General features: G+C 34.5%; 1 protein-coding gene across 2 annotated transcripts in view; it reads left to right on the forward strand.

Moving 5' to 3' along the window:
- RAB18 (RAB18, member RAS oncogene family) overlaps positions 1–24152 on the forward strand; it is a 36249-nt gene extending 12097 nt beyond the window's left edge. The window contains exons 3-7 of one of the 2 annotated variants that reach the window (XM_058532696.1): positions 11950–12011; positions 17546–17618; positions 18801–18919; positions 18994–19060; positions 22173–24152. In XM_058532696.1, coding sequence (XP_058388679.1) covers positions 11950–12011; positions 17546–17618; positions 18801–18919; positions 18994–19060; positions 22173–22348 — 497 coding nt within the window. In that variant the 3' untranslated portion in view covers positions 22349–24152. The remainder of the gene's footprint in view (positions 1–11949; positions 12012–17545; positions 17619–18800; positions 18920–18993; positions 19061–22172) is intronic. The other variant, XM_058532697.1, reaches the window with a different exon arrangement.
- Positions 24153–24552: the final 400 nt, after the last annotated feature.

Consider the following 24552-nt stretch of genomic DNA (forward strand, 5'->3'; position numbering starts at 1 on the left):
GTTAACCTCTTGCCTATGTAGACCTTAGTAAGAGAGTTGAGATTAAACCCAGCCTCCCAACTTCTAAGTTGGTATTCTTTTAATAACATCACAGTAATACAACTCAGCAATAAAAAGGATGAAACACAGATTTGAACAGAATGGCAAAAATGCTGAACATAAGAGGGAAGCAGCAAAATTAAATGTATCAGTTAATTAAATGTGAATGGATCCATTTCTCCTAATAATTCACATGGTCAGATGGAGTCGAACTTAAATAAGGAAAGGTTGAAAATAAAGAGATAGGCCATGCAAAAGCAAACAATACAAAAGCAGAAGTGGTACTATAATGTATAATGTAAATTAAGGTGGAATTTAAGGTTAATACACTGGAAAGAATAAAATAGGATATTACATAATGATGAAAGGCCCAATGAATCCACAAAGCAGCTGTAACAGTTGTAAACAAGTAGGCATTCAAACATTAGAAACAATATAGAAAAGCAAAATCTGTTCAAACAAGAGAGAAGAATTCCATGAAAATATAGTTATATTAGGATAAGGCCGTAGGGTAATAGAATAAATAATACAGTCAACAAATATTTTGAATAAAGAACTCATTACTTTAAAAGCCCATGTAATAATTGTACAGAATCAGTCTTGGACTTGACAGCAAAGTAAATCTTAAATTGGAAAGAGCAAAAATTTTACAATACATGTTCTCTGATAATTTATTCTTTCAGAAAGTATTTTTGATCTATTATGTTCTAGCATATGAGTCGATAGCAGTATTTAAAAATATATATATCATACGGTAAAATTGACTTTTTTTTTGGTATACAGTTCTTTGAGTTTTAACATATGTATTATAACAGATGTATATGGTAAATGCATATGGTATATATCACCACCACAATCAGAATACCAACCGGTTCCACCATCCCAAAAAGCTATCGAGTGCTATCCTTTTTAAGATAGACTTTTTCCCGGGCTCTAACCACTGGCAACCACTAGGTAGGTCTTCATCACTATAGTTTTGTCTTTTTGAGAATGTCATATAAATGGAATGATATAGTTTGTAACCTTGTCCAACTAAGGTTTCTTGCTTAGCATAATACCTTTGAGCTGCATCAGATTGTTGTGTGTCAGTAGTTTATTCCTTTTTATTGCTGGGTCGTATTCCGTTGTGTGGGTATTTCAGAGTTGGTTTATCCATCCACCCATTGTAGAACATTTGGGTTATTTTCGGTTTTTGATGATTATGAATAGACCCTTTATAAACATTCAGGTACAGGATTTTGTATGAATATTAATTTTTATTTCTCTGGCGTAAATACCCAGTAATGGGATTGCTGAATCAGATGGTAAATGCATGTTGAACTTTGGAAAACAGTTTGTCTATTTTTTAATAAAGTGGTTGTAGCATTTTACATTCCCACTAGCAGTATATGAAAGTTCTGTTCTGTGACGTCCTCACCTATTATGCTTATTATGATCAGATTTCTAAATTTTAGCCATTCTAATAGGTGTGTATTGGTTATTTCATGGTGGTTTAATTCACGTTCTCTAATGACTAACGCTATTAAGCATCTTTGAGAGTTCTTATTTGCTATCCATAGATTGTGGGTGTGGATGTGTGTGAAGTTTCCAAGTCTTCTGTTCATTTTTTAATTGGGTTTTTTCTTATTGTTGAGTTTTGAGAGTTCTTTACATATTCTGCATATAAGCCTTATTAGATGATCTATGCTTTGCAAATACTTTCTTAGTCTCTGACTCCTTTTGTCATTCTCTTGACAGTTTATTTCTAAGAGCAGAAGTTTTTTTATTTTGATGAAATCTAATTTATCAATTTTTTCTTTTATGGATGATGATGTTAGTGTTGTATCTTTTATTTAACAGAAGGGTGCAGTGATTTTCTCCTATGTTTTCCTCTAGAAGTTTTATCATTTTATGTGTTACATTAGGTCTGTGATTCATTTTGAATTAATTTTGGGATACAATGTGAAATATATGGATTGAAGGGTTCTTTTCTTTTCTTTTCTTGCTTATGGATATTCAGTTGTTCCAACACCCTCAGTTGAAAAGACTGTCTTTTCTGCACTGAATAGCTTTTGTACCTTTGTAAAAAATCAGTTGTCCATATATGTGTGAGTCTTTTTTTGGACTCTTCTATTCCATTTATCTGTCTTTCTTTATGTCAGAACCTCAGTGTCTAGATTTTTGTAGCTTTATAAGTCTCGCAGTCATATATTGTTAGTCTATCAACTTTGTGTTTTTCAAAGTTGTTTTGGCTATCCTAGTTTCTTTACATTTCCCAATAATTTTAGAATGAGCTTGTTGATTTAAAAATAAGAGCCTGCTAGGATTTTCATAGGGATTGCATTGAATCCGTATAGCTCAATTTGGGGAGAAGTGACCTCTTAACAGTATTGAGTCTTATGATCACTGAACAGGTTATGATCACTGAGCAGGTTATGTCTTTCCATTCATTTAAGTCTTTTAAAATTTCCCTCAGAGTGGTTACCTGTCTTTCATATCTTTTGTTAGATTTAGCCATAAATATGTCACAGATTTTTATGTACAATATTATTTAAATTTTTGTTTAAATTTCTTTTTGTTTATTGCTAATGTAGTGAAATACAATTGATTTTTTAAATACTTATTTTGTAGCCTCCAACCCTTGCTAAACTTTCTTATTAGTTCTAGGAGCTTTTTTTTATCCTGTAGATTCCACTGGGTTTCTACATTCTTCCTTTCCAATCTGGATGGCTTTTATTTCTTGTATTGTTGCCCTGGTTAAAAATCTCCAGTACAATGTTGAATAGAAATGATGAGAGCTGATATCCTTCTTTTTTTCTTGATATTAAGGGAAAAACATTCAGTCTTTTACCATTAACTATAATGTTAGCTGTGTGTTTTTCATAGATGCTCTTTATCAGGTTGAGGAAATTCCCTTCTATTTCTAGTTTACTGAGAGGCTTTATCAGGAATGCATGTAGGATTTTGTTAAATGCATTTTCTGCATCTGTTTAGAAGATCTTATGAAGTTTCTTTTTTAGTTTAATATAGTAAAGTCTACATTGATGTTTTTCAATGTTAAATCAGCCTTTCGTTTCTGATATAAACCCACTTGGTTGTGATGTGTTGTTCTTTTATACATATTTGGATTAGTTATCAAATTTTGTTTAGAATTTCCATCTATGTACATGAGGACTCTTAGTCTGTAGTTTTCTTTAACTGTAATGTCTTTGTCTGGTTTTGGTATCAGGGTAATGTAGAAGTCATAAAATGAGTAAGGAAGTATTCATTCCTCTTCAATTTCCTGGAAGAGTTTGTTTAGAATGGGTTATTGTTTAAATGTTTAGTAGAATTCACTCTGAGCCTGGAGTTTTTTTTGTGGAAAGGGTTCTCCAGTTATCTATTTTTTATTGTAAAATATACATAACATAAAATTTACCATTTTAACCATTTTTAAGTGTATAGTTCAGTGGCCTCAAGTACATTCACACTGTTTTGCAACCATTACCACTACTTAACCATTACCACTATTTATTTCCAGAACTTTTTAATCACCTCAAACAGGAGCTCTGTACCAAGTAACAATAACTCCCATTACACTCTCCCCTTACCCCCTGGTAACCTTTATTCTACTTTCTGTCTGTATGAATTTGCCTATTCTAGGTACCTAATATAAGTAGAATCATATAATATTTGTCCCTTTGTGACTAGCTTATTTCAGTTAGTATAGTGTGTTTTAGGTTCATCCATGTTATAGCATGTATCAGAATTTCATTCCATTTTATAGCTAAATAATGCTTCGTTCTATATATTTACCACATTTTGTTTATCCATTCATCTATCCACGGACACTTGGGTTGCTTCTACCTTTTGGCTATTGTGAATAATACTGCTATGAACATATCTGTTCAAACAGATATGTTTGAGTGAGTGTTTGAGTTCCTGCTGTCAGCTTTTTGAATATATACCTGAGTGGAATTGCTGCATTATATGGTAATTCTATTTTTAACTTTTTGAGGAAAAGCCAAATTATTTTTTGTAGTGGCTGTACCATTTCACATTCCTACTGTAATGCCCAAGGGTTCCAATTTCTCCATATCCTTGTCAACACTTGTTCTTTTTCCTTTTTTTTCTTCTTTTCTTAATAATAGCTATCTTAATGGGTGTGAAGTAGTATCTCATTGTGGTTTTGATTTGCATTTCCCTAATGGATAATGATGTTGAGCATCTTTTTATGTGCTTATTGGCCATGTGCTTGTTGGCCATTTGTATATATTCTTTGGACAAATGTCTGTTCAAATCCTTTGCTCATTTTTGAATTAGGTTGTTTTTTGTTGTTGTTGAGTTATAGGAGTTTTTCAGATATTCTGGATATTAATCCCTTACCAGATATATGATTTGCAAATATTTTCTCCCATTCTGTGAGTTGTCTTTTCTCTCTTGATAGTGTCCTTTGATGCACGTAAATAAGTTTTTAATTTTGATAAAGTCCAATTTTTCTGTTTTGTTGCCTGTGCTTTTGGTGTCATATCCAAATAACCATTGCCAAATCCCATATCACGAAAATTTTTCCCTGTGTTTTCTTCTAAGAAACATTTAAAGACTTAGCTCTTACGTTTTAGGTCTTTGATCCATTTGGTGTTAACTTTTGTATATGCTGTAAGGTAAGGGTCCAACTTCATTCTTTTGTATGTGGATATCCAGTTTTCCCAGCACCATTTGTTGAAAAGACTGTCCTTTTCCCGTTGAATGGTCTTGGCTACCTTGTTGAAATTAATTGGCTGTATAGGTGAGAGTTTATTTCTGGGCTCTCTGTTCTGTTCCGTTGGTTTAAATGTCTGTCCTTATGTTAGTACCATTTGTTTTAATGAAGTAAGTTTCAAAGTTGGAAAGTATGAGTCTTCCAACTTTGTTCTTTTTCGATATCATTTCGCTATTCAGTGCCTCTTGCATTTCTGTATGAATTTGAGTGTCAGCTTTTTCATTTCTGCAAAAAAGCTGTTGGATTTTTATAGGGATTGTGTTGAATCTGTAGATTGCTTTGGGTAGTATTGTCATCTTAACAATATTAAGTCTTCTAATTCGTGAACACAGCGTGTCTTTCCACTTATTTATGTCTTCTTTAATTTGTTTCAGTAGTGTTTTGTAGTTTTCAGTGTACAAGTCTTAAACCTCCTTGGTTAAATTTATTCCTAAGTATTTTACTGTTTTTAATGCTATTGTAAATGGAATGGTTTTATAAAATTTTCTTTTTGGATTATTCATTGCTAGTGTATAGATTTTTGTGTGTTGATTTTGTATCTGCAACTTTGCTGAGTTCTTTTATTAGTTCTCACAGTTTGTGTTGGTGGGGGGGAATAGAATCATTAGGAGTTTCCACATATAAGATCATGTCGTCTGTGAATAAAGGTAATTTTACTTCCTTGTTTCCAATTTGGATGCCTTTTATTTCCTTTTCTTGCCTAATTGCTCTGGCTAGAACTTCCAATACTCTATAGGATAGAAATGGTGAGAGTAAGCATCCTTGTCTTGTTCCTGATCTGAGGGAAAGAGCTTTCAGTCCTTTACTAATAAGTATGATGTTAGCTATGGGTTTTTCTTATGTAGCTTTCATCATGTTGAAGAAATTTGCTTCTATTCCTAGTTTGTTGAGTGTTTTTATCATAAAAGGATGTTGAGTTTTATCAAATACTTTTTCTGCATCAATTGAGGTGATCATATGGGGTTTTTTCCCTTCATTCTGTTAATGTGATATATCTTTGATTGATTTTCTTATATTCAACCATCCTTGTATTATGGGACTAAAACTCACTTTATGATGGTGTATAATCCTCTTAATAATCTACTGATTCACTTTGTATTTTGTGGAGAATTTTTGCCTTAATATTCCTCTGGGATATTAGTCTGTAGTTTTCTTTACTTGTAGTGTCTTTGGTATCAGGACAGTACTGGCTTCATAGAATGAGCTTGGAAGTATTCCTTTCCCTTCAATATTTTGGAAAAGTGAGGCGAATTGGTGCTAAGTTTTTAAATGTTTGGTGGAATTCTTCAGTGAAGCCCTCTGGTCCTGGGCTTTTCTTTTTTGAGAGGTTTTTGATTACTGATTCAATCTCCTTACTAGTTATGGGTTTCTTCAGATTTTCTTTTTCTTCATAAGTCAGTTTTGTCAGATTATGTATTTCTGAGAATTTGTCCATTTCATCTAGGTTATGCAATTTGTTGGTGTTTAATTATCCGTAGTATCTCTAATAATCTTTTTTTTTCTGTAAAATTGGTAGTAATGTCCCCACTTGCATATCTGATTTTTGTAATTTGAATCTTCTCTCTTTTTTTCCTAGTCTAGTTAGAGGTTCGTCAATTTTGTTGATCTTTTAAAAAAATCAATTGTCGATCATTGATTTTTCTCTGTTGTGTTTCAGTTCTCTATTTCATTTGTATTGGTTCTAATCTTCATTATTTCCTTCCTTCTGCTTTGCATTTAGTTTGCTCTTCTTTTCTAGCTCTTTAAAGTGTAAAGTTAGATTATTGATTTGAGATCTTTCTTTTTTTATAATATAAGTGTTTATAGTTATAAATTTTCCTCTTAGGACTGCTTTTGCTACACCTCAAATTTTGGTATGTTGTGTTTTCGTTTGTCTCAAGTATTCTTTTATTTTCCTTATGATTTCATCTTTGACCTATTGGTTGTTTAAAAGGGTGTTATTTAATTTCCACAAATTTGTGAATTTTCTGTTTTTCCTTCTGTTATTCTAGTTCTATTCCATTGTGATCAAAAAAAATATTTCATATGATTTCAGTCTTTTAAAATTTATTAATACTTGTCTTGTAGCTAACATATGATCTATCCTGGAGAATATTCCATGTCCACTTGAGAAAAATGTTTATTCTAATGTTGTTGGGTGGAGTGTTCTGTTGAGTCTAATTGGTTTGTATTATTTTTCAAATCCTGTTTCCTATGTGGTTGTTCTATCCATTATTAAAAATTGTGTATTGAAATCTCCAAGTTTTATTGTGTTTCTCCCTTCAATTCTGTCAATGTTTGCTTCATATATGTTGGTGGCTCTTTTCTTTGGTGTATATATATTTATAATTGTTGTATCTTCTTGATGAATTGACCTTTTTATCAATATATTTTGTCCTTTGTCTGTTGTAAGAGTTTTTTAATCTAATATTAGTATAACTACCCATGTTCTCTTTTGGTTACTATAATTATGGAATATCTTTTTATTCCTTTACTTTCAACTTATCTCTAGATCTAAAGTGAGTCTCTTGTAGACTGCATATAGTTGGATTTTTTTTTAATATATATTCTGCCAGTCTCTGACTTTTGATTGGAGAGTTTAATCTACTTAATTTAATGTAATTATTGATAAAGATTTACTGCTGACATTTTGCTATTTGTTTTCTGTATGTTTTAAAGAGTTTTTGTCCCTCATCCTCCATTATTGCCTTATTTTGTGTTTAGTTGGTTTTTCATAGTGACATGCTTTGATTCTCTTTGCATTTCCTTTGGTAAATATTTTATAGGTATTTTCTTTGTGATCTATTTCTTTTTGAGTCAATTCTGGTAGCTTTTACTCTTTCCAGGAAGTTAACATTTCATGTGAGTTGTCAAGTGTGTTGGCATAAACTTGTTCATAACATTATCCTTTTAACCTCTGTACAATCTATAAATGATGTGATCTTTCTCATTCTTTAAAATGGTAATTTTTGTCTTCTCTGTTTCTCCTGATCAGTTTGGCTAGAAGTTTATCAGTTTTATTGATTTTCCTTATAGAACCATCTTTTTGTTTCATTGATTTTTTTGAATTGTTTTAAAGATTTGATTTTATCAATTTCTGATTTGAACTGTATTATTTCCATTCTTCTGCTTGCTTTGGATTTAATTTGTCTGCTTTTTAAATTGTTGGAAGCTGAGGTCATTGATTTGAGATTATTTCTTTTCTAATATGGGCATTTAGTGCTATAAATTTTCCCAGAAGTATTGCTTTAGTGAGATCCCAACAAATTTTAATATGTGTTTTTCTTTTCATTTGAAATACTTTAAAATACTTCCTAATGTCCCTTTGAGCAATTTAATTATAATGTCCCTTTGTATAGTTTTCTTCATGTTTCTGTGCTTGGGGTTCATCAAGCTTTTTTTGATCTATGGGTTTATACTTTTTATTAATTTTGAAAATTTGGGGGCCATTATTTCTTCAGATATATCTTCTGTCCGCCTTTCTTTTCTCTTTTATTTTTTGTCATCTGCAATAGCTTGCATATTAGACTGCTTGAAGTTGTCCCACAGATCACTGGTGCTCTCTTATTTCTTTGACTCTCTTCTCTCTGTTTCCTTTTCAGTAGTTTCTATTGCTTTGTCTTCACATTCGCTAATATTTTCTTCTGCAATATCTAAATCTACTGTTAATTCCATCCTTTGTATTTTTCATCTCAGACATTGTCATTTTCATCTCTGGATGTTTGATATGGGTCTTTCTAATCTCTTTCATGTCTACTTAACTTTTTGAACATGTGGTATGCAGTTATAATTGTGTTTAATGTCCTTGTTTGCTAATTCTAACATCTTTGTTAGGTCTGAGTCAGTTTCTATTGATTTCTTTTTCTCCTTTTCACAAGGCAGATGATTCCATTGATATGTTCTGGTTTCTATTCACAAGTATCTCTTTATCATATTGTTGATATTATCTTTGGGAAGTTTTCATGTTTTACTTCTTGTTTTAAAGGTTTTATTAATTATATTACCTAGTTTTAACTAAGACCTTCATAAAATAGGCAAGTGTGCCTAAAAAAAGATTCCTACAAAGAAAATGAATTGAATATTGAATTAAAAATGCAAGCCCAAATGAACAGCAAGAAAACAGCTGAAATGACAGTTCTTCTGTGTGATATTATGATTTATAATAAGAAATATGTATTTGGTTCTTGACATAGAACTTCTAAGACCCTTGGAATTTCTTTAGTGATAAGAGCAATAAAGATGTCTTTTGTTTTTCATAACAAACCCCTTTCAACCACACCTGAGTTTGTGTTAATAAGGTGAATTCTAGAAAGCCCCTGAAGATGGGGGCTGGTTGCCAGGAGAACCAACCATGTGGTTAGAGGATTGGAACTTTCAGCCCCACCACACCTCCCCCACCTCTGGGAAGGGGAGAGGGGCTGGAGATTTTGTTCAGTCACCAAAGGTGAATGATTTAATCAGTCCTGCCTATGTAGTGATGCCTCCATAAAAATCTTAAACCACGGGTTCAGAGAGTTCTATGTTGGCAAACATGTGGAGGTGCTAGGAGGATGGTGCACTTGGAGAGGGCATGGAAGCTCTTGCCCTATGCATCTCTTTTATCTGGCTGTTCCTGGGTTGTATCCTTTTATAATAAAACTATCTAGTAAGTAAACTGGTTTCCTGAGTTCTGTGAGCTGCTATCATAAAATTAACCAAATCAAGGAGGGGATCGTGGGAACCTCTGATTTATAGCCAGTTTGTCAGAAGCACAGGTAACAACATGGACGTGTGATTGGTGTCTGAAATGAGGGATGCGGTGGTCTTGTGGAGCTGAGCCCTAACCCTGTGGGATCTGACTCAAACTCCAGGTGGATGGTGTCAGAACTGAATCCAATTGTAGGACACCCAGCTGGTATCCCTGGAGAGTCAGAGAATAGCTTGCTGTGGGAAAACCCCTCATGTATCTGGTCACAGAAGTGTTCAGTATTGTACTACAGAAGAGGAGAAACATAGGAGTGTTTTTTCCTAGACATTCTGCTTCTATTATGAGCTCCTAGTCATCCACATGAAGAGGTTGAAAAGATAGTTTAATCCAATCTAGTAAGAAGTTGGCAACATCAGATTTATCAAAACGATTGCCACTGCTGCCACCAATATAGACAAATTTAGCAGTCACTTGCAAAACGGAAGAAGCAGGCTTGGTAAAGAAGCAGTTGGAGCATATGAGAGCTAAAGAGGACAATGTCTGTACATGAGATACACCAGAGGAATGAAGAGAAGATTAATGGGGACTTCAGGGGTCTGGATCCAGATGGAGTGCCTTTTTAGGCTACCTTTGTCTGTTAGGTTTGATGGTAGGCCTCCAGTGGGCAGTGTTTCCTGAGGGTGTTATCTCTAACTTTCAGATTTAATATACTCTCTGAAAAACCTTGAGAATTTAGCTGTAGAGTATGTATGACAGGCTGTCTCTATGTAGTGTATACCATTGGCCTTCATTTAATACCAGCGCCAAGTCAGAACCATTTCCCTCATCCGAATTTTCTCAAGTTTTGGGTTTTTTTTAAAGCAATATGAATAAAATATAAATAATTTCATCCTTTTATATAGATGGTGTGGCATAATATATCTTGATCTATACACGGTGAATACAGGATTATTTAATATACAGGATTTTTTGTTTGTTTGGCTACAAAGAAACCTTATACTTAGGTTTTCCTCGGACTGTGTAATCAGCACTGTCCTTTAACTAAAGGTTGCCCATCATTCTAGGCATGGCTTTGTCAACTCCTTTATCATCCCAGTGCAAAACACCAAACGTTTTTTTTTCAGTCTTTGGCATACAGAAAGACCTGGCATAATGCATATTTTGAAATGCATTTTTATTACCTAATTTGTGTATGTAATGGATCACCAGAAATCATCCAAAAATTACTAATATAGTTTCATGTTGCTGACAGGTGAATTCTGTTTAGTATACGAGGGTACTGTTCATCTTAGTTGGGCTGTTCTGAATTAATTGTGACAAGCTAATAAGATCTTTTGAAAATTTCTTTCCAAGCTTCTTGAGCTAATGCTCTCCCTCTGGCTAGAGGGGTAGGCTGCACATTATTTTTGAAACTCTTTAAAGACACGTGGGCAATTACTGTTCATTTAAGCCAGATGGCATGTGTCAACTCCTTATATTGGAAAGGGAGAGGGTTTTTTTTGGGCTGGTATAGTAAAACCTTATGTGACTTCTTAGGAAGCTCTTCTCTTTACATCAATTATTTAGTACTTATAGAAGATTTTCATAGAACTTTGAGCACCCCTCTTTCACTGATGAAGATTCTTGGAGGGTTGGGCACAGATGTTTTTGTGTGTAAATTCTCATTTTGCAGTTGTGCAGTAGCAAGTGAACATTGATAAGGTTATATAAAAATGATACTATAGGGCTGGCCCGGTGGCAGAGCAGTTAAGTGCGCATGCTCAGCTTCAGCGGCCCGGGGTTTGCAGGTTCTGATCCCGGGCACAGACCTGTGCACTGCTCATCAAGCTGTGCTGTGGCGGCATCCCGTGTAGAGTAATGGGAGGTGGGCACGGATGTTAACCCAGGGCCAATCTTCCTCAGCAGTAAAGAGGAGGATTGGCAACAGATGTTAGCTCAGGGCTAATCTTCCTCAAAAAAAACAAATTACTGTATTTTAGGATATAAACAAAAGCAAGAATTCATAAGAAAATAAGTGAGTGGGCCCTTTTACATTTTTACCAATTCTCCAAGCTGTCTACAGTCAAAACTGAGTTAGGCGGTTGGCTGGCTGTGGACAACACTGTTAATAATAGTGTGTAGATGTTTAGGGAGCCCCTGAAAACTATCCTGATCCACAGTCAGCTGTAGATAGTCTTCTCTATATTAACACCGTGAATTCTAGCTTCTGGCTTTTAATGTGCATAGTCAGTCACCACCTTACCTTGATTTTTATTTTTTCAATAAAATTTTTATTTTTTCAAGAAGCACAGGTAGGTGAGTGTTTGAATTCTACAAGCATTTGGTTTTCATTTATCCTGATTAAGTCCGAAGCTGCTGAACTTTGGTGACACTTTTTCTTTTATCTTCACATTCTTAACTTGAAAAATTTGGGGTGTGAATTTGGATATTTGATCAAGTAGTTTTCTGTTTTCTGGTTTTCTTGGTAATTGATCTTAAAAGTACATTTTATTGAGATTCTTATCAAAATTTTCATTTTTTCAAGGTGTTGACTTTAAAGTGAAAACAATTTCAGTGGATGGAAATAAGGCTAAACTTGCAATATGGGTAAGAGTTTTTAAAATGTATTTTGTATAAATGTTAAATTCGTACTTTTTAAAGAAGCAGAACTTGATATGTGTAGTGTTCTAGAGGTGAACAAGCAATTTGTATTAAATAACTTTTTGAGATACGATGTTGATTAAAGGGTAAACAATAAATAGTTATATCTTGTATCTTGCCAATTACCTAATTGGGTAATTAGACAAAGACTTGTTTTACTTAAATTTGAAAAATATATAATCCAAAAAATATATAATCCCTTCAGAATATTTAAAAACAGAACAAAGTATTAAAAAAAGTCATCTTGTCTGCCAGAGAGAATCATTGTTATTGAATGTGTTCCTTTAAAGTTTTAAAAAGACAATCTAGACTGAACTAACTCTCAAGACAGTTGGGGGGGAGAAGATGAATGAAGTGATACTTAGAAAAACTATATATTTTTCGTATTTGTTAGTATAAATATAAAATTTGAGTTTGCCAACTTTGGATTTATTTTTTAATACTGATGCCCAGTCTTTACTTACTGGCTTCTTATTTGCCTATGAACCCAGCCATTCTCATCCACATTGCTCTGCTAACTAGACCTCTTCATGGTAGTGCTGAATAAGGTAGCATTAACTGTCAAAAACATCCAAGATGTCTATACCTGTCTGCTCATCTCTCCCTCTCTCCTATCTACCTACCTACCTACCTACCTACCTACCTACCTATGTCTGTCTATCTAAATATGACTGCTAATATATTAAATATATAAGAATTTATAAAAATATGCTATTTTATATATCTAATTCCCACATATACTACGATAAATATATATTTTAATAACATGACAATGATATTAGAATTGGTCAGCAATCATCAAATTGAGATGTACTTCAACAGTAAGTGCTGTCTGGGCATCAGTTGTGATTGAAACAGGAAATGTTCATGCATTGTATGATCTCATTCATCTTCCTGGCATTCTCTGAATGGTATGCTGTTTCTAACACACATTTTATCTGAAATAACGAGTAACTGTGTAAGTCTATCTAATGTTTTTCTGTTACTTTTTTCTAACATACAGTACTTTACATGATTGGTGGCCTATTTGCCTTCCTTCAAATATATTTTAATATCAATCAGAACAGTAATGTCTAGCAGAAAACAATTTGGGAAATGTTAGACTAGGCCTAGTAAAGTATATTGAACAAAAGAATGCTGACTTCTTTCTGTCCTAAAATAGAGGCCTGATTTTCCAAATGCTTTGCATTGTTGACTTATCACCTCTTTTCTGCCCTTGCTACTTCTTTGTGAAATATAAGATTAGACTAGGATCTGAGGCTTCATATTTGCCATGAGATGGTTCTTTCATATAAGAGGTTTTTTGTTTGTTTGTTTTTAGTTTACTCTCTGGTTCCTGCCTAATAAAAAGGCTGGCAGGTATTATTGAAGTGACATCTTTATCATAGACCTGTAAATATATTATAAATAAGAGAGGTCTCTCCCTGACTATAAGGATAATACAGGTTCATTCTAAAAAGGATAATTGAAACAATAAGAAATTAATAGAGAAGAAAGTTCATCTTTAGCCAATATATGCATTTTAGTGAACATCCTTTAAATTATCTAGGCGTGTGCATACGGTTACACGTATATGCATATGCAGTTTTCCAAAAGAAAAGATTACATCTTGTGTTTTCTCACCTGTTTGTCCTCCCCCAAACACACACACACCTATACACTGTATGTTTTTCTGTCAATGAATATTGAGGTACATCAGTTTAAGTAGCCACCTGTATTCCATCTTATAGCTATACCTTACTTTCGTCAACCCTTAGTGAAAGATATTTGCATTGTTATTGGTTTTACACACAGATCAGCAATGCTGTGATGTGCATCCTAATTAATACATATGTGTGTACTTGTCCAGTTACTTTTGGGTGTATACCTAAAAGTAGAATTGTTGGCTCAAAGAATGTGAAAATTTAACATTGTTTCGTACGGAAAAGGTCTTTTGTACTATGTATTGCCAATCTTTCTTATTTTTACCTCTCTTAGTAATAATCGTTTACTTATATTTGGCTGTCTTTTGATCAGTGAGGTTTTTTGTCACATATTTATTGATTATATTTTAATGAATTTTCTTTTTATATACTTTCCCCGTTCTATATTAGCATCCATCTTTTTCATGATTAAAGTCTTTATATAATAAATATACTAACTTTTTGTCATATGCTACATTTTTTCCACTCTGTCATTTGTCTTTAAAATCTTAAGTTGAATATATGTTGATGTTCTTATGTGTGTGTGTATTAGTAACTCTGTCATATGCTATAGACTTTTTTTTTCCAGTTTGTCATTTACCTTTAAACCTTATTTAGGATAAGTGTGTGTGTATGGGGTGTGGGGGCTAGGAGGAGAGATGTTTTTTGCCATACCAGGGTTTTGGTATTTATGTGATCAGATCAATTATTTTCTTCATGCATCTCGGTGTCATGTCACATTTAGGAGGGCTTTCTCACTCAATATTCAAAATATATGAATCCATTGTTTCCTCTGATTTTTCTGTAGTTTTATTTATATAAATAAAATCAGTTCCTCTCCCACTTGGAAGCTCCCTCTAGGATCAGTCAAATAAGATAATTAAGCTGAGTCCTGCCCCCACTGCCTCCTGGAAGTGCTGCATACACATGACCTGCTTGGCACCTGGAAGGGGTTTTCTGTACATCCTTGTCTCACTTCCTCTCCCCACATTCTAGTATTTAGCTTTTCTAGCTCCTTTCTAGCCATCATACATCTCTGTCTTCAATAATCTCTTTTATCTTTTCCCATCACAAAATAAAACCACAGGATAAAGAAAACAAGCTCTGCTTCTTTTATCTTATGAAAATGTCATTACACTTACTGTATATTCCTGTTTTGAAAACAAACACAAGCAAAAATTTAACATCTGGCTATTTATCTAACTTCTATAGTTGTTATAAATCCTGATCCAATACTATGGCACAGAGTTTTTTGCCCAGATTATTATACCTATTTAAACATTTTTATAAGTGAATCAAAAATGTCAAGACTTGAAACATCTGGTCTAATTCAATATTCACGTATAAAGTGTCAAAATCACTTTTTTGCAATATTTTAACATTAAAACATTTTTTGCTATAGTCTTTACTTTTAAAACATTTGGCTTTATGGTTATTTTTACTGGAATTACAGTTCTGATTTTGTGTTTCATCAGGGCAGTTATTGAATTTGATCTCAATGAAGACCAAAGGGAACAAAATTCATATTCAAATGCTTTCTGCTAGTTCTGGAAATTAATTTATTAAAGTGTGGATATTTTCATTATGCAAATAGAGTGACATTTTCCCCCCATTATAACAAAAAGTCTTGGGACTAAAATATTTCATCCTTGCCCTAACCTATGTCATATTACCAAAATTATAATCTGCTTTAGATAGCAAGTTCACTTCAACTATGTAGCTTTTAATTTATATTATTGTTTTTGAAAAGTTGATTAAATATGCAAATAGAATAATCTTAAATACCAGAGGCAGGTTTTATAAGAAACTTTGAGGCAAAGAGAATTTTTGTAAAGAGAGAAATCATTTTTTTCCATCTTATAAATTTATCTGTTTAGAAAGTTTAATTTTAATGTTGTTGTTTTATCACTTCAGCTTGGCAGGGGTAGGGGAGCAGTTTCTGTAGCGGTGAGAATCTGGAAGCAAGGACAGCCTGAATTTATGTAAGCTTATCCTGTGGAAGAGTAGTAGATGTGCAAGTGATTTATGTTGAAAGTAATTTTCCCCTTGAGTTTCTCTTCTGGGCTATAAATTACCTCAGACACTCTCTACCTACTGTTATTGTCTTAAAGCTTTCTCTACTTTGGCCAGACAAAGAAACTAGGTATTGTTGGAGTCCATCACTGCTGGTTTAAAATTCCTCTCCAATCTTATAAACCTCTTAGAGATTATTAACACTTTTTATATCTAAAGGAGCTTCTACTTGTCCCATAGCTAAACTCACATTTACAGCTGTGGGACTGGTAGTTAAGTTGATGTTTGATACGCATCTTTACTTTTTTTCAGGTTACTTAACATTGACAGACTGCAAACTTTTTTCTTAAAAGGCAGGATAGTAAATATTTAGTCCAACCCTAAAGCGGGCCATATGGCTGTATATAAGCAAATAGGCCTGGCTGTGTGCCACTAAAAGTTTATTTAATAAAACTTTACATAATAAAACAGGTGGTGGGCTGAGGCAACAGTTTACCAGCTGTTGCTTTGCATAATCTTAGGTACCTTGAAGCCACAGTCCAAGGATGGTAGAAAGAAGACAGAGAAGGAACCAGGCCTAGAAGTAGAGACTTGTTAATTAGGTTATTCTCTCTACCCCACCCTCCAACAAAAGTTGAGCTGCTATCTTAAGGCAAAAATTGCCCTAGGCATTGGGGTTAAACTGGTAATACAGCAGATGAGGTCCCTTCCTCATGAAATTTACATTACCCAGCTAGTGTACATCTTATGTTGTTCATCACCCCTGATAGGAGTCAGAAACAACATGTAATAATGAGTGGTTGGTTTTATGCATTTTCCTAAAACAAGATATCTAGGAAACACTTAAAAAGAGTCCAACCTAAAAATTCCTTATCTCAGATAAGACACCCCTATAATTTTATTTAAATCAGTGGTTGTTAGTCTTGATTCTATGTTAGAATCACCTGCGAAGATTTTTAAAACTTCTGTCATACCCTAGACCAATTAAATCAGAATCTTTAGGGGTTGAACCTAGTCATTGGTATTTTTAGTTTCCCAGGAAATTTTATTGTTCAGCCAGGGTTGAGAAGCATGGTTTTCAATGAAATGGGTTTCAGGTGTGATAAAAATCTTAAATCCAAAATGATAGAAAACCTTCAGCCAGCCCTGGTGGTCTAGTGGTTAAGATTTGACGTTCTCTTACCCACGGCCCAGGTTTGTTTGCCAGTCAGGGGTCAGGGAACCACACCACTCATCTGTCGGGTGTCATACTGTGGCAGCTGCGTGTTGCTGGGATACTGAAAGCTCTACCACCAGTTTTTCAAATACCAGCAGGGTCACCCATGGTGGACAGGTTTCAGCAGAGCTTCTAGACTAAGACAGACTAGGAAGAAGGACCAGGTCAACCACTTCTGAAAAAATTCCATGGAAATCCTATGAATAGCAGCAGAGCATTGTCTGATACAGCGCCAGAAGGTGAGAGGATGGCGCAGAAAGACCAGGCAGGGTTCTGCTCTGCTGTCCACAGGGTGCTAGGAGTCAGAATCGACCGGATGGCACTAACGACAATAAGAAAACTTTTACATAGTTGCATTTTTCTAGAGATGTCAGTATTTATTAATTTTATTTTACGTAACACTTGTCAGTAAGAGAACACATATTTAAATTTCAAGTTTTAAATGAACTTATGCATTGATGTTATTTTTAATAATGCTGTTTGACTTTCTACTCCTAAATTAGTCTATTGAAGGTCTATTATTTATTTATGCTTCGTTTTATTTAATAATAATTGATTTTTACTTTTAGGATACTGCTGGGCAAGAGAGGTTCAGAACATTAACTCCCAGCTATTATAGAGGCGCACAGGGTGTTATATTAGGTAAGTTTTTACTTTAATATACTGTTTAAAAAATATTGTTGTTTATTGCTGGAATTTCTGATTTTCCTTGTCTGTGAAGGTCAATACGTTTTTGTTCTGTTTTTCTTTAGGGCTACTTTTATGTAACTTGAAGTTATATTTACTTCATTTAGTGAATATTTAAATTTTTTAAATTTCTTTTCAGCCTTTTGTCTAGCAATTAAAAGATAAAGGTCAGACCAGTTTATTTGGTTTAAAAGCACATGTTGATGAGGACATAATTGAGGATCAACCCACATATAGCTAGTCTGTCATAGAGTATTACCAGAAACTGATCCTCAGCAGATATTAATATTTGCTGCAGTTTATAAAAGATGTGTATTTGTTTCTAATTGGAATCTGTCCTGAAAAATAGCACAAAACTCTTAACACTGTTAATTCATAATCACACAGACTTTAGAAACCAAATGTGATTCTCAGTGTAATTTGTTGAAAAGGTCTTGTTCTTAATATTCCTGAGAAACTTTAAAATGAATACTGATCAATTGTAGGGAGAATTCTTTTTTCATATCATGACTTGTGAGGCTTTGGTTTCATTTCTCTTAATTTGACAGTGACTCTTATTTTGGTTTAGCATCTCTTAAGTTTAGAAAACACTTTTAAATTGATAAGCTCTTTATTTACTATGATGCAGAATGATGTAAGATGAAAGTGGTAACAGCAAGATAATCAGGATCTCATCCACTAACTTTACATATGTTTTCAAAGCTGCAAATTCTGATCCTTGTAAGAAACAAATTAACAGAGTCATAGATGTTTAAATTCATGTAAAATTTTTATGTATTTCCCACAGATTTGGATCTAAACACATTTTGGTTTTTGGACAAACCTTTTATTGTTATGAATGGGGGCAGCTGTTGTTTTACTTAAATTAATTTTCAGTTATCACACAGGATATAATTTTATTTCTCACAGTATGTGTTAATAAAATTGAAGTGTGTATGTATGTAAATGTGTGTGTTTTTTTTAATATACTTGTTTCTTCCATCTGGATCAGTAGACACTGATGGTTAAGCATTGAAGGCTTAAAAAAACAGACTTGTCTGTGTAGTAACATTAGCTCCTAGTTACATATCAGAAACATAATGTCATTGCTGCTTATTTTTAATGCTTATTTAATAAATTACTCTCTCTTTATTTCAGTTTATGATGTCACAAGAAGAGACACCTTTGTTAAACTGGATAATTGGTTAAATGAATTGGAAACATACTGCACGAGAAATGACATAGTGAACATGCTAGTTGGAAATAAAATTGATAAGGTAAGAAGTCAGACTCTTGGTATTTTGGCTGTATATTTTGATCATTTTTCTTAATCTTTGCATTTATCTTTTAGGAAAATCGTGAGGTTGATAGAAATGAAGGCCTGAAATTTGCACGCAAGCATTCCATGTTATTTATAGGTAGGTGTGTGAATATTTATTCTTTTATTTTTTAATGAGGAACTTTAAAATGGAGTTTCTGCTGAATTTTTCTTTTTATGAACCATAAAATATGTGTTTAGTTTATGGTTGTCTCATGCTATAAAATCTAATTATAGAACCAGGTTCTTTATTTTCCCTTCTGTGAAAAAAAAAAAAAATAGGATAACGTTATGTGAAGTCATATGGAACACAGTCAGATCATTCCTCTCAGGCTATAACGGCACTCAGTAAAGCCAGGAACCCATGCTAAAATTGTACCTTGCTGGTCCATGTGCCATCAGCAGTGCACTACCTGGGAGCTTGTTAGAAATGCTTCATCTCAGGCCCTAACCCAGATTTTCTGAATTAGAATCTGCAGTTTTACAAGATCTTCGTGTGATTCGTGGGCACATTAATATTTGAGAAGCACGGTAGAGCGGGGGTTGGCAGACTGCACTCGCCCACTGTTTGTGTTGGAGTACAGCCTTGCTCCGTCATCTCCATGTTGTCTGTGGCTGCTTTTGTGCTTCGTGGCGGAGTTCAGGAGTTACAGAAGAAACCGTATGGCATTTAAAGCCTAAAATATTTACTGTCTGGCCCTTCACAGGAAAAATTTGCTGACCCCTCATCTAGAAAAGTGAACTGACTATGTCAGAATCTTGTGGGGAGCTTTTTAAAAGTACAGATCCCTGGGCCTTATCACAGGTCTGAAACAGGGCCTGGAAGGCAGTTTATGAAAAACACCCTATTTGTGTCTGATGTGAAGCCAGTTTTAGGCATTACTGATTTAGCTGTTCTACTGTTAGAACCTTTTAGGAATCAGGAAATGGATCATATATAGATAGAAGCAGGGTGGTGTAAGTGGAAGGTATAGGGAATTCTAGAAAGGAATTGAGTGCGATCTCTGCTGCTTATTTGCTGAGTGTCCTTCATTTCTGTCCGTTAGTTCAATAAATATTTATTGTACACTGAGGATATAACAGTGAACAAAATGGTCAAACTCCTGCCCTAGTATGGGAAACAGCCTTAAATAAGTAAGTAGTGCTATGAAGGAAATAAAATGTTGTAAGGGGAGAGAGAACGACTGGGGTGGAAGATGATTAGCAAAAACTCTTCGAGGCAGCGCCATTCGAGCACAAATCCGTCCTATGAAGATCTTGAGGGAAAGCACGCCAGGCTGAGAGAGTAGCAAATATTGCCTGAGGTAGGAAGCAGCTTAGTGTATTTAAGAAACAGGATGAAGGCTTGTTGGCTGGAGCATGGAGTGTGTTGAGGGGAAGGGTGGTGATGATGGCGGATTAGATTTAACAAGGCCATATTGGACCTTATAGGATATGATAAACAAATGGATTTTATTCTAAGTGTGGTGGAAAGCAAGGGAGTAGTGCTGTGATCTGATATTCTTTAAAAAAAAAAAAAAAGACTCATTTGTGTAGAAAATGGACCATGAGAAGCAGAAGCAGGAGTGGCCCAGATGAAGGATGCTGCTGGCTTTGACTACCACAGGAGTAGTGGGTGGTGGAAAGTTGGCAGATCCACCAACTCTGACGGTAAAGCTGACAGGCTATGCTGATAGATTGGGTGTAGAGGATAAGGAGAGAGAGCAGTCAAGGATAACTCCGGGTTTTTGGCATGAGCAACTAGGTGGATTGTGCTGCCATTAACTAGGATGTGGAAGACTGAGATAAGAACAGGTTTGGGTGGGGGAATAAGGAATCAAGAATACTGCTTAGGCATAAGAATGAACCGTCTTTCAGATAACCACATTCTGGCCACTCGCATTTAAAGTCATAGATTGGCGCAATCACTACGGGAAAAACTGGATAGAAAAGGGCTGAAGGTTGAACCCCGGGGTACTCCAACGATTAGAGGTCAACAGAAAGAGGAGGTGCCCGCACATAAGGCTGTGAATGACATGCCAGTGAGAGGAGGAATATCAGGAGTGTTCAGTGTCCTGGAAGTCAAGTGAACAAAGTATTTAAAGAAGAAAATGATCAGCTGTATCAAATGCTGCAAGATGTCAGATAAGATGAGGACGTTAGATTTGAAAAGATAGAGGGTGGTGGTGGTCTTGAAAAGAATGTTTCAGTGGAGTGGTGGGAACAAAAGCTTAAGTAGAGCAGTTTGAAGAAAGAATGCAAGCGAAGACAGTGGAAACAGCTTGCAGAGATAACTCTTGACGACAATTTTGCTTTGAAAGAGAATAGAGAAGCTGGGTGGCTGCTAGAAGGGTGTGTGGGCTGGAGGGCAAGTTGATTGGTTGGTTGGTTGGTTAATAAGATGGACAATAATTTTGGCAGGCTTTTAAACTGATTGGTATGATCCAATAGAGAGGGCACGTACGTGATCCTTCAGTGCATGAGAAGGGGTGGGATCCCAGGAACTAGAAAAGGAAATGGCCTGAGATAGCAGCAGGGACAGTTCATCCGTTGTGACAGGAGTAAAGGCAGAGCCTAAGGATACATATGCAGGTATGTTGGTAAAGCTGTTAGTGGGATGGTTGGTGGTTCTTGCCCGATTGTTTCTCTTTTTCTCAGCATCAAGCTAGAGGAGTTTTAAAAGGAAGGAATAAAATAGACTGTGAGAAAGGTAATCACCAGGGAAAAGTAACAATTGAGGAGCAATGCTAAATGTCCACATGCATTTCATAAGCATGAATTTAAAATGAGACTAGTGTCCATGGTTGTATATCATTTATCCATCCACCTGTAGCTGCTTGGTTGTAGGCACAGAACAACCAGATTAATTGTTTAGCTTGGAGCCTAAATTTCCTTATTCTAAAATGGAAATAATATCTGCTTCAGCGGCTGGTTTTAAGAATTCCCTGAAAAAAAAAGGAAAGAACTTTGGCATAGTATTTAAATAAGGCTTTACAATTCACAATTCTATCATAAAACCTTGGGCTTATATATGAGTATTCTTATGGATAGAGTTTAAGTAGCTCAACTTTGACAGTTGGGGGAAATTTACTAATACTAAATCTGTGGGGAGAAATTGCTAATTTGGGTCTTTATATATTGTAGGCTGGTCTTTATGCCATAATAGTTTCCCAGAAAAATTTAAGAATATGGCCAGAAAAGAATATACTATGACATTTTTCCTTGAATTTCAGAGGCAAGTGCAAAAACATGTGATGGTGTGCAGTGTGCCTTTGAGGAACTTGTTGAAAAGATCATTCAGACGCCTGGACTGTGGGAAAGTGAGAACCAGAATAAAGGAGTCAAACTGTCACAGAGGGAAGAAGTCAATGGAGGAGGAGCCTGTGGTGGTTATTGTTCTGTGTTATAAACTCTGGGAAGCTCCATCTCTTGCATATTTGATCAGATAGTGACATCTTTCTGTATATAAACTCTTTAACTGCTATTTTAGGGACCTTGCAGTTTGCACATATTTGTTTTGTATCATGGCAGTAAATATTTGCAAGAAATCCCACTCACCGGCTTTCCCAGGTAAAATGTTATGGTAAGCATGCACGGTTTGCAGTCTACAGTTTTTTATGTAACATAAAATAGATGTACCTTTATAAGTACATTTGATTTTATGATTTACATTTATCATGTGATTTAAAAAAAATCCACTTATCTAGTATATGTTGATACAAAGTCTACTTTTGGTCTCCTTTTTGCTTAAATACTCCTATCAATTACTGAGTTATTGGGTATGTAGAACTCCTAGAACCACTGGGAGATATACAGGTATCATCAAACCTGGCAACTTTCCTCTCAGGAATAACAAAGAGCATGATTCCACAGCTTTTCTAGGATGTTTGCTGACAGATTCTCCTTTAGTAACTAAGCAAAATTCTCTTTACAGGATATAGTCCAGGCCAACTTTAATTAAAGCTCTGTTCTGATGATGCTTCTAAAATAGCATTGATATGTTAAAGAAGAAGTTTGGTCTTACTTTTTAATTTACTTCAATGAGTAGCTCACTGCTTAACTGGAGTTTTAATTCTGTGGTACGTGCATTGGATTCATGACCCTGTGTGCAGCATTTTTACTTGTGTGGTGTTTGACAGAATGGCAATAAGGTTTTCCCCCATTTTGGTTTCGGAAGGACACAAATAGTATTGCTGTAACTCACGTAGTACTTACCACTTTTAAAACCAACACCTCTTTACATAAATGTTGGTGGTGTTTGTCTGGGTACCTCAGTTGTAGCTTGTGTAATGTTTACGAATATCTGTATCTTATGACTTCCATAAATGGCTAGTTGATATTCAGAAACGTATGTCTGTGTTTTGAGGGTTGGGGAAAAAAGAACACTAAATGACAATTTGAGAAAGGCATATTGCTTCCAGATTTTGATATGTGTGGGACAATACTGTTGCCATGGAAATCTGGATAATTTACTGTAACAAGTAGCTAGTAGTTTATCAAAACCAACTTGTACAGACTAATAAATCTTTTCACAGTATTCGGTTTTCTAACCTCTTGGCTATTGTACATTGTATTTTTTTTTTCAGTCCTCTGTTACTTAATTCACATTGATCTCTGCTGTTTTAAGCCCCCAAGTGAGTAATTTGTCCTTTCAGGCAGATCGCTATAATACCCCTCGGTAGAATTCTGATGTTAATTTCTGGGCAGTTTGTTCTCTGTATACAATTTCAAATGATAAACATTTTTGTGGGTCACCTTTGCAATATGCTTGATAATGTATTTACTTCAAGTTGGATCTTTCTGAAATGTACATCTTCAAATAAGAAAACCTTCTATTCTACTTAGTTCACATTTGTTAGACTACATTACATGTAATTGAAGGCTTTATACATTCTGTATGCTTTTACTAAATATAAAACATTTACTACTTTAATGTTGGAGAAAGGTAGCTAACACATGTACCTACGATTTGTTTGTGTTACATTAAAACGGTAGATTTGTATATTTATGTAGTGTCTGTATTGACAAGATGTTTCTGTTTATTGCTTTTTGCTTCTTGAGCTATATAATAATCTTTCTGTGCATTGGATTGTTGTCTTGGTCAGAATTTGGATACATGTTAGTCACTTAATTTTTAAAAACTGATTTTGTTTGATAGATTTATATTGTACCCTTTTATAGCTTTTGAATAAATATAGCCTGCTTTCCCTAGATGTATTTGTGCAGGAAGTATTGTACATCTCCCTATTACTCTCATCAGCTGAGGAACATCTGAGTATAGTGTTACTCAAATTCTATTATATTATATAGCTTTCACTTTACTATTTTGTTGCAAGCTTATTGTTTCATAGTGGAGGTTTTCTAAGTGAAATAATTGTAATATCTAAAATTAGTCACTTAACTGAGAATTTTGTTAATTTCTTTTTTTTCCAAATCATTTGAAGTAGTTTTAAAGTGCCTTTTGCAGATGGTGCAAATTAGAACAATTAGAATATAGTGTTTTGAGTTCTAGGAATACTGACATAGACCTGAACAAACAAATAACTATTCAGTTTAGAGTAATAACGTTTATTGAAAGCTTCCTGGTGCCAGGTGCTGTTCTAAGTGCTGGAT

Source organism: Diceros bicornis, chromosome 36, assembly GCF_020826845.1.
Source record: "Diceros bicornis minor isolate mBicDic1 chromosome 36, mDicBic1.mat.cur, whole genome shotgun sequence".
Lineage (NCBI taxonomy): Eukaryota > Metazoa > Chordata > Mammalia > Perissodactyla > Rhinocerotidae > Diceros > Diceros bicornis.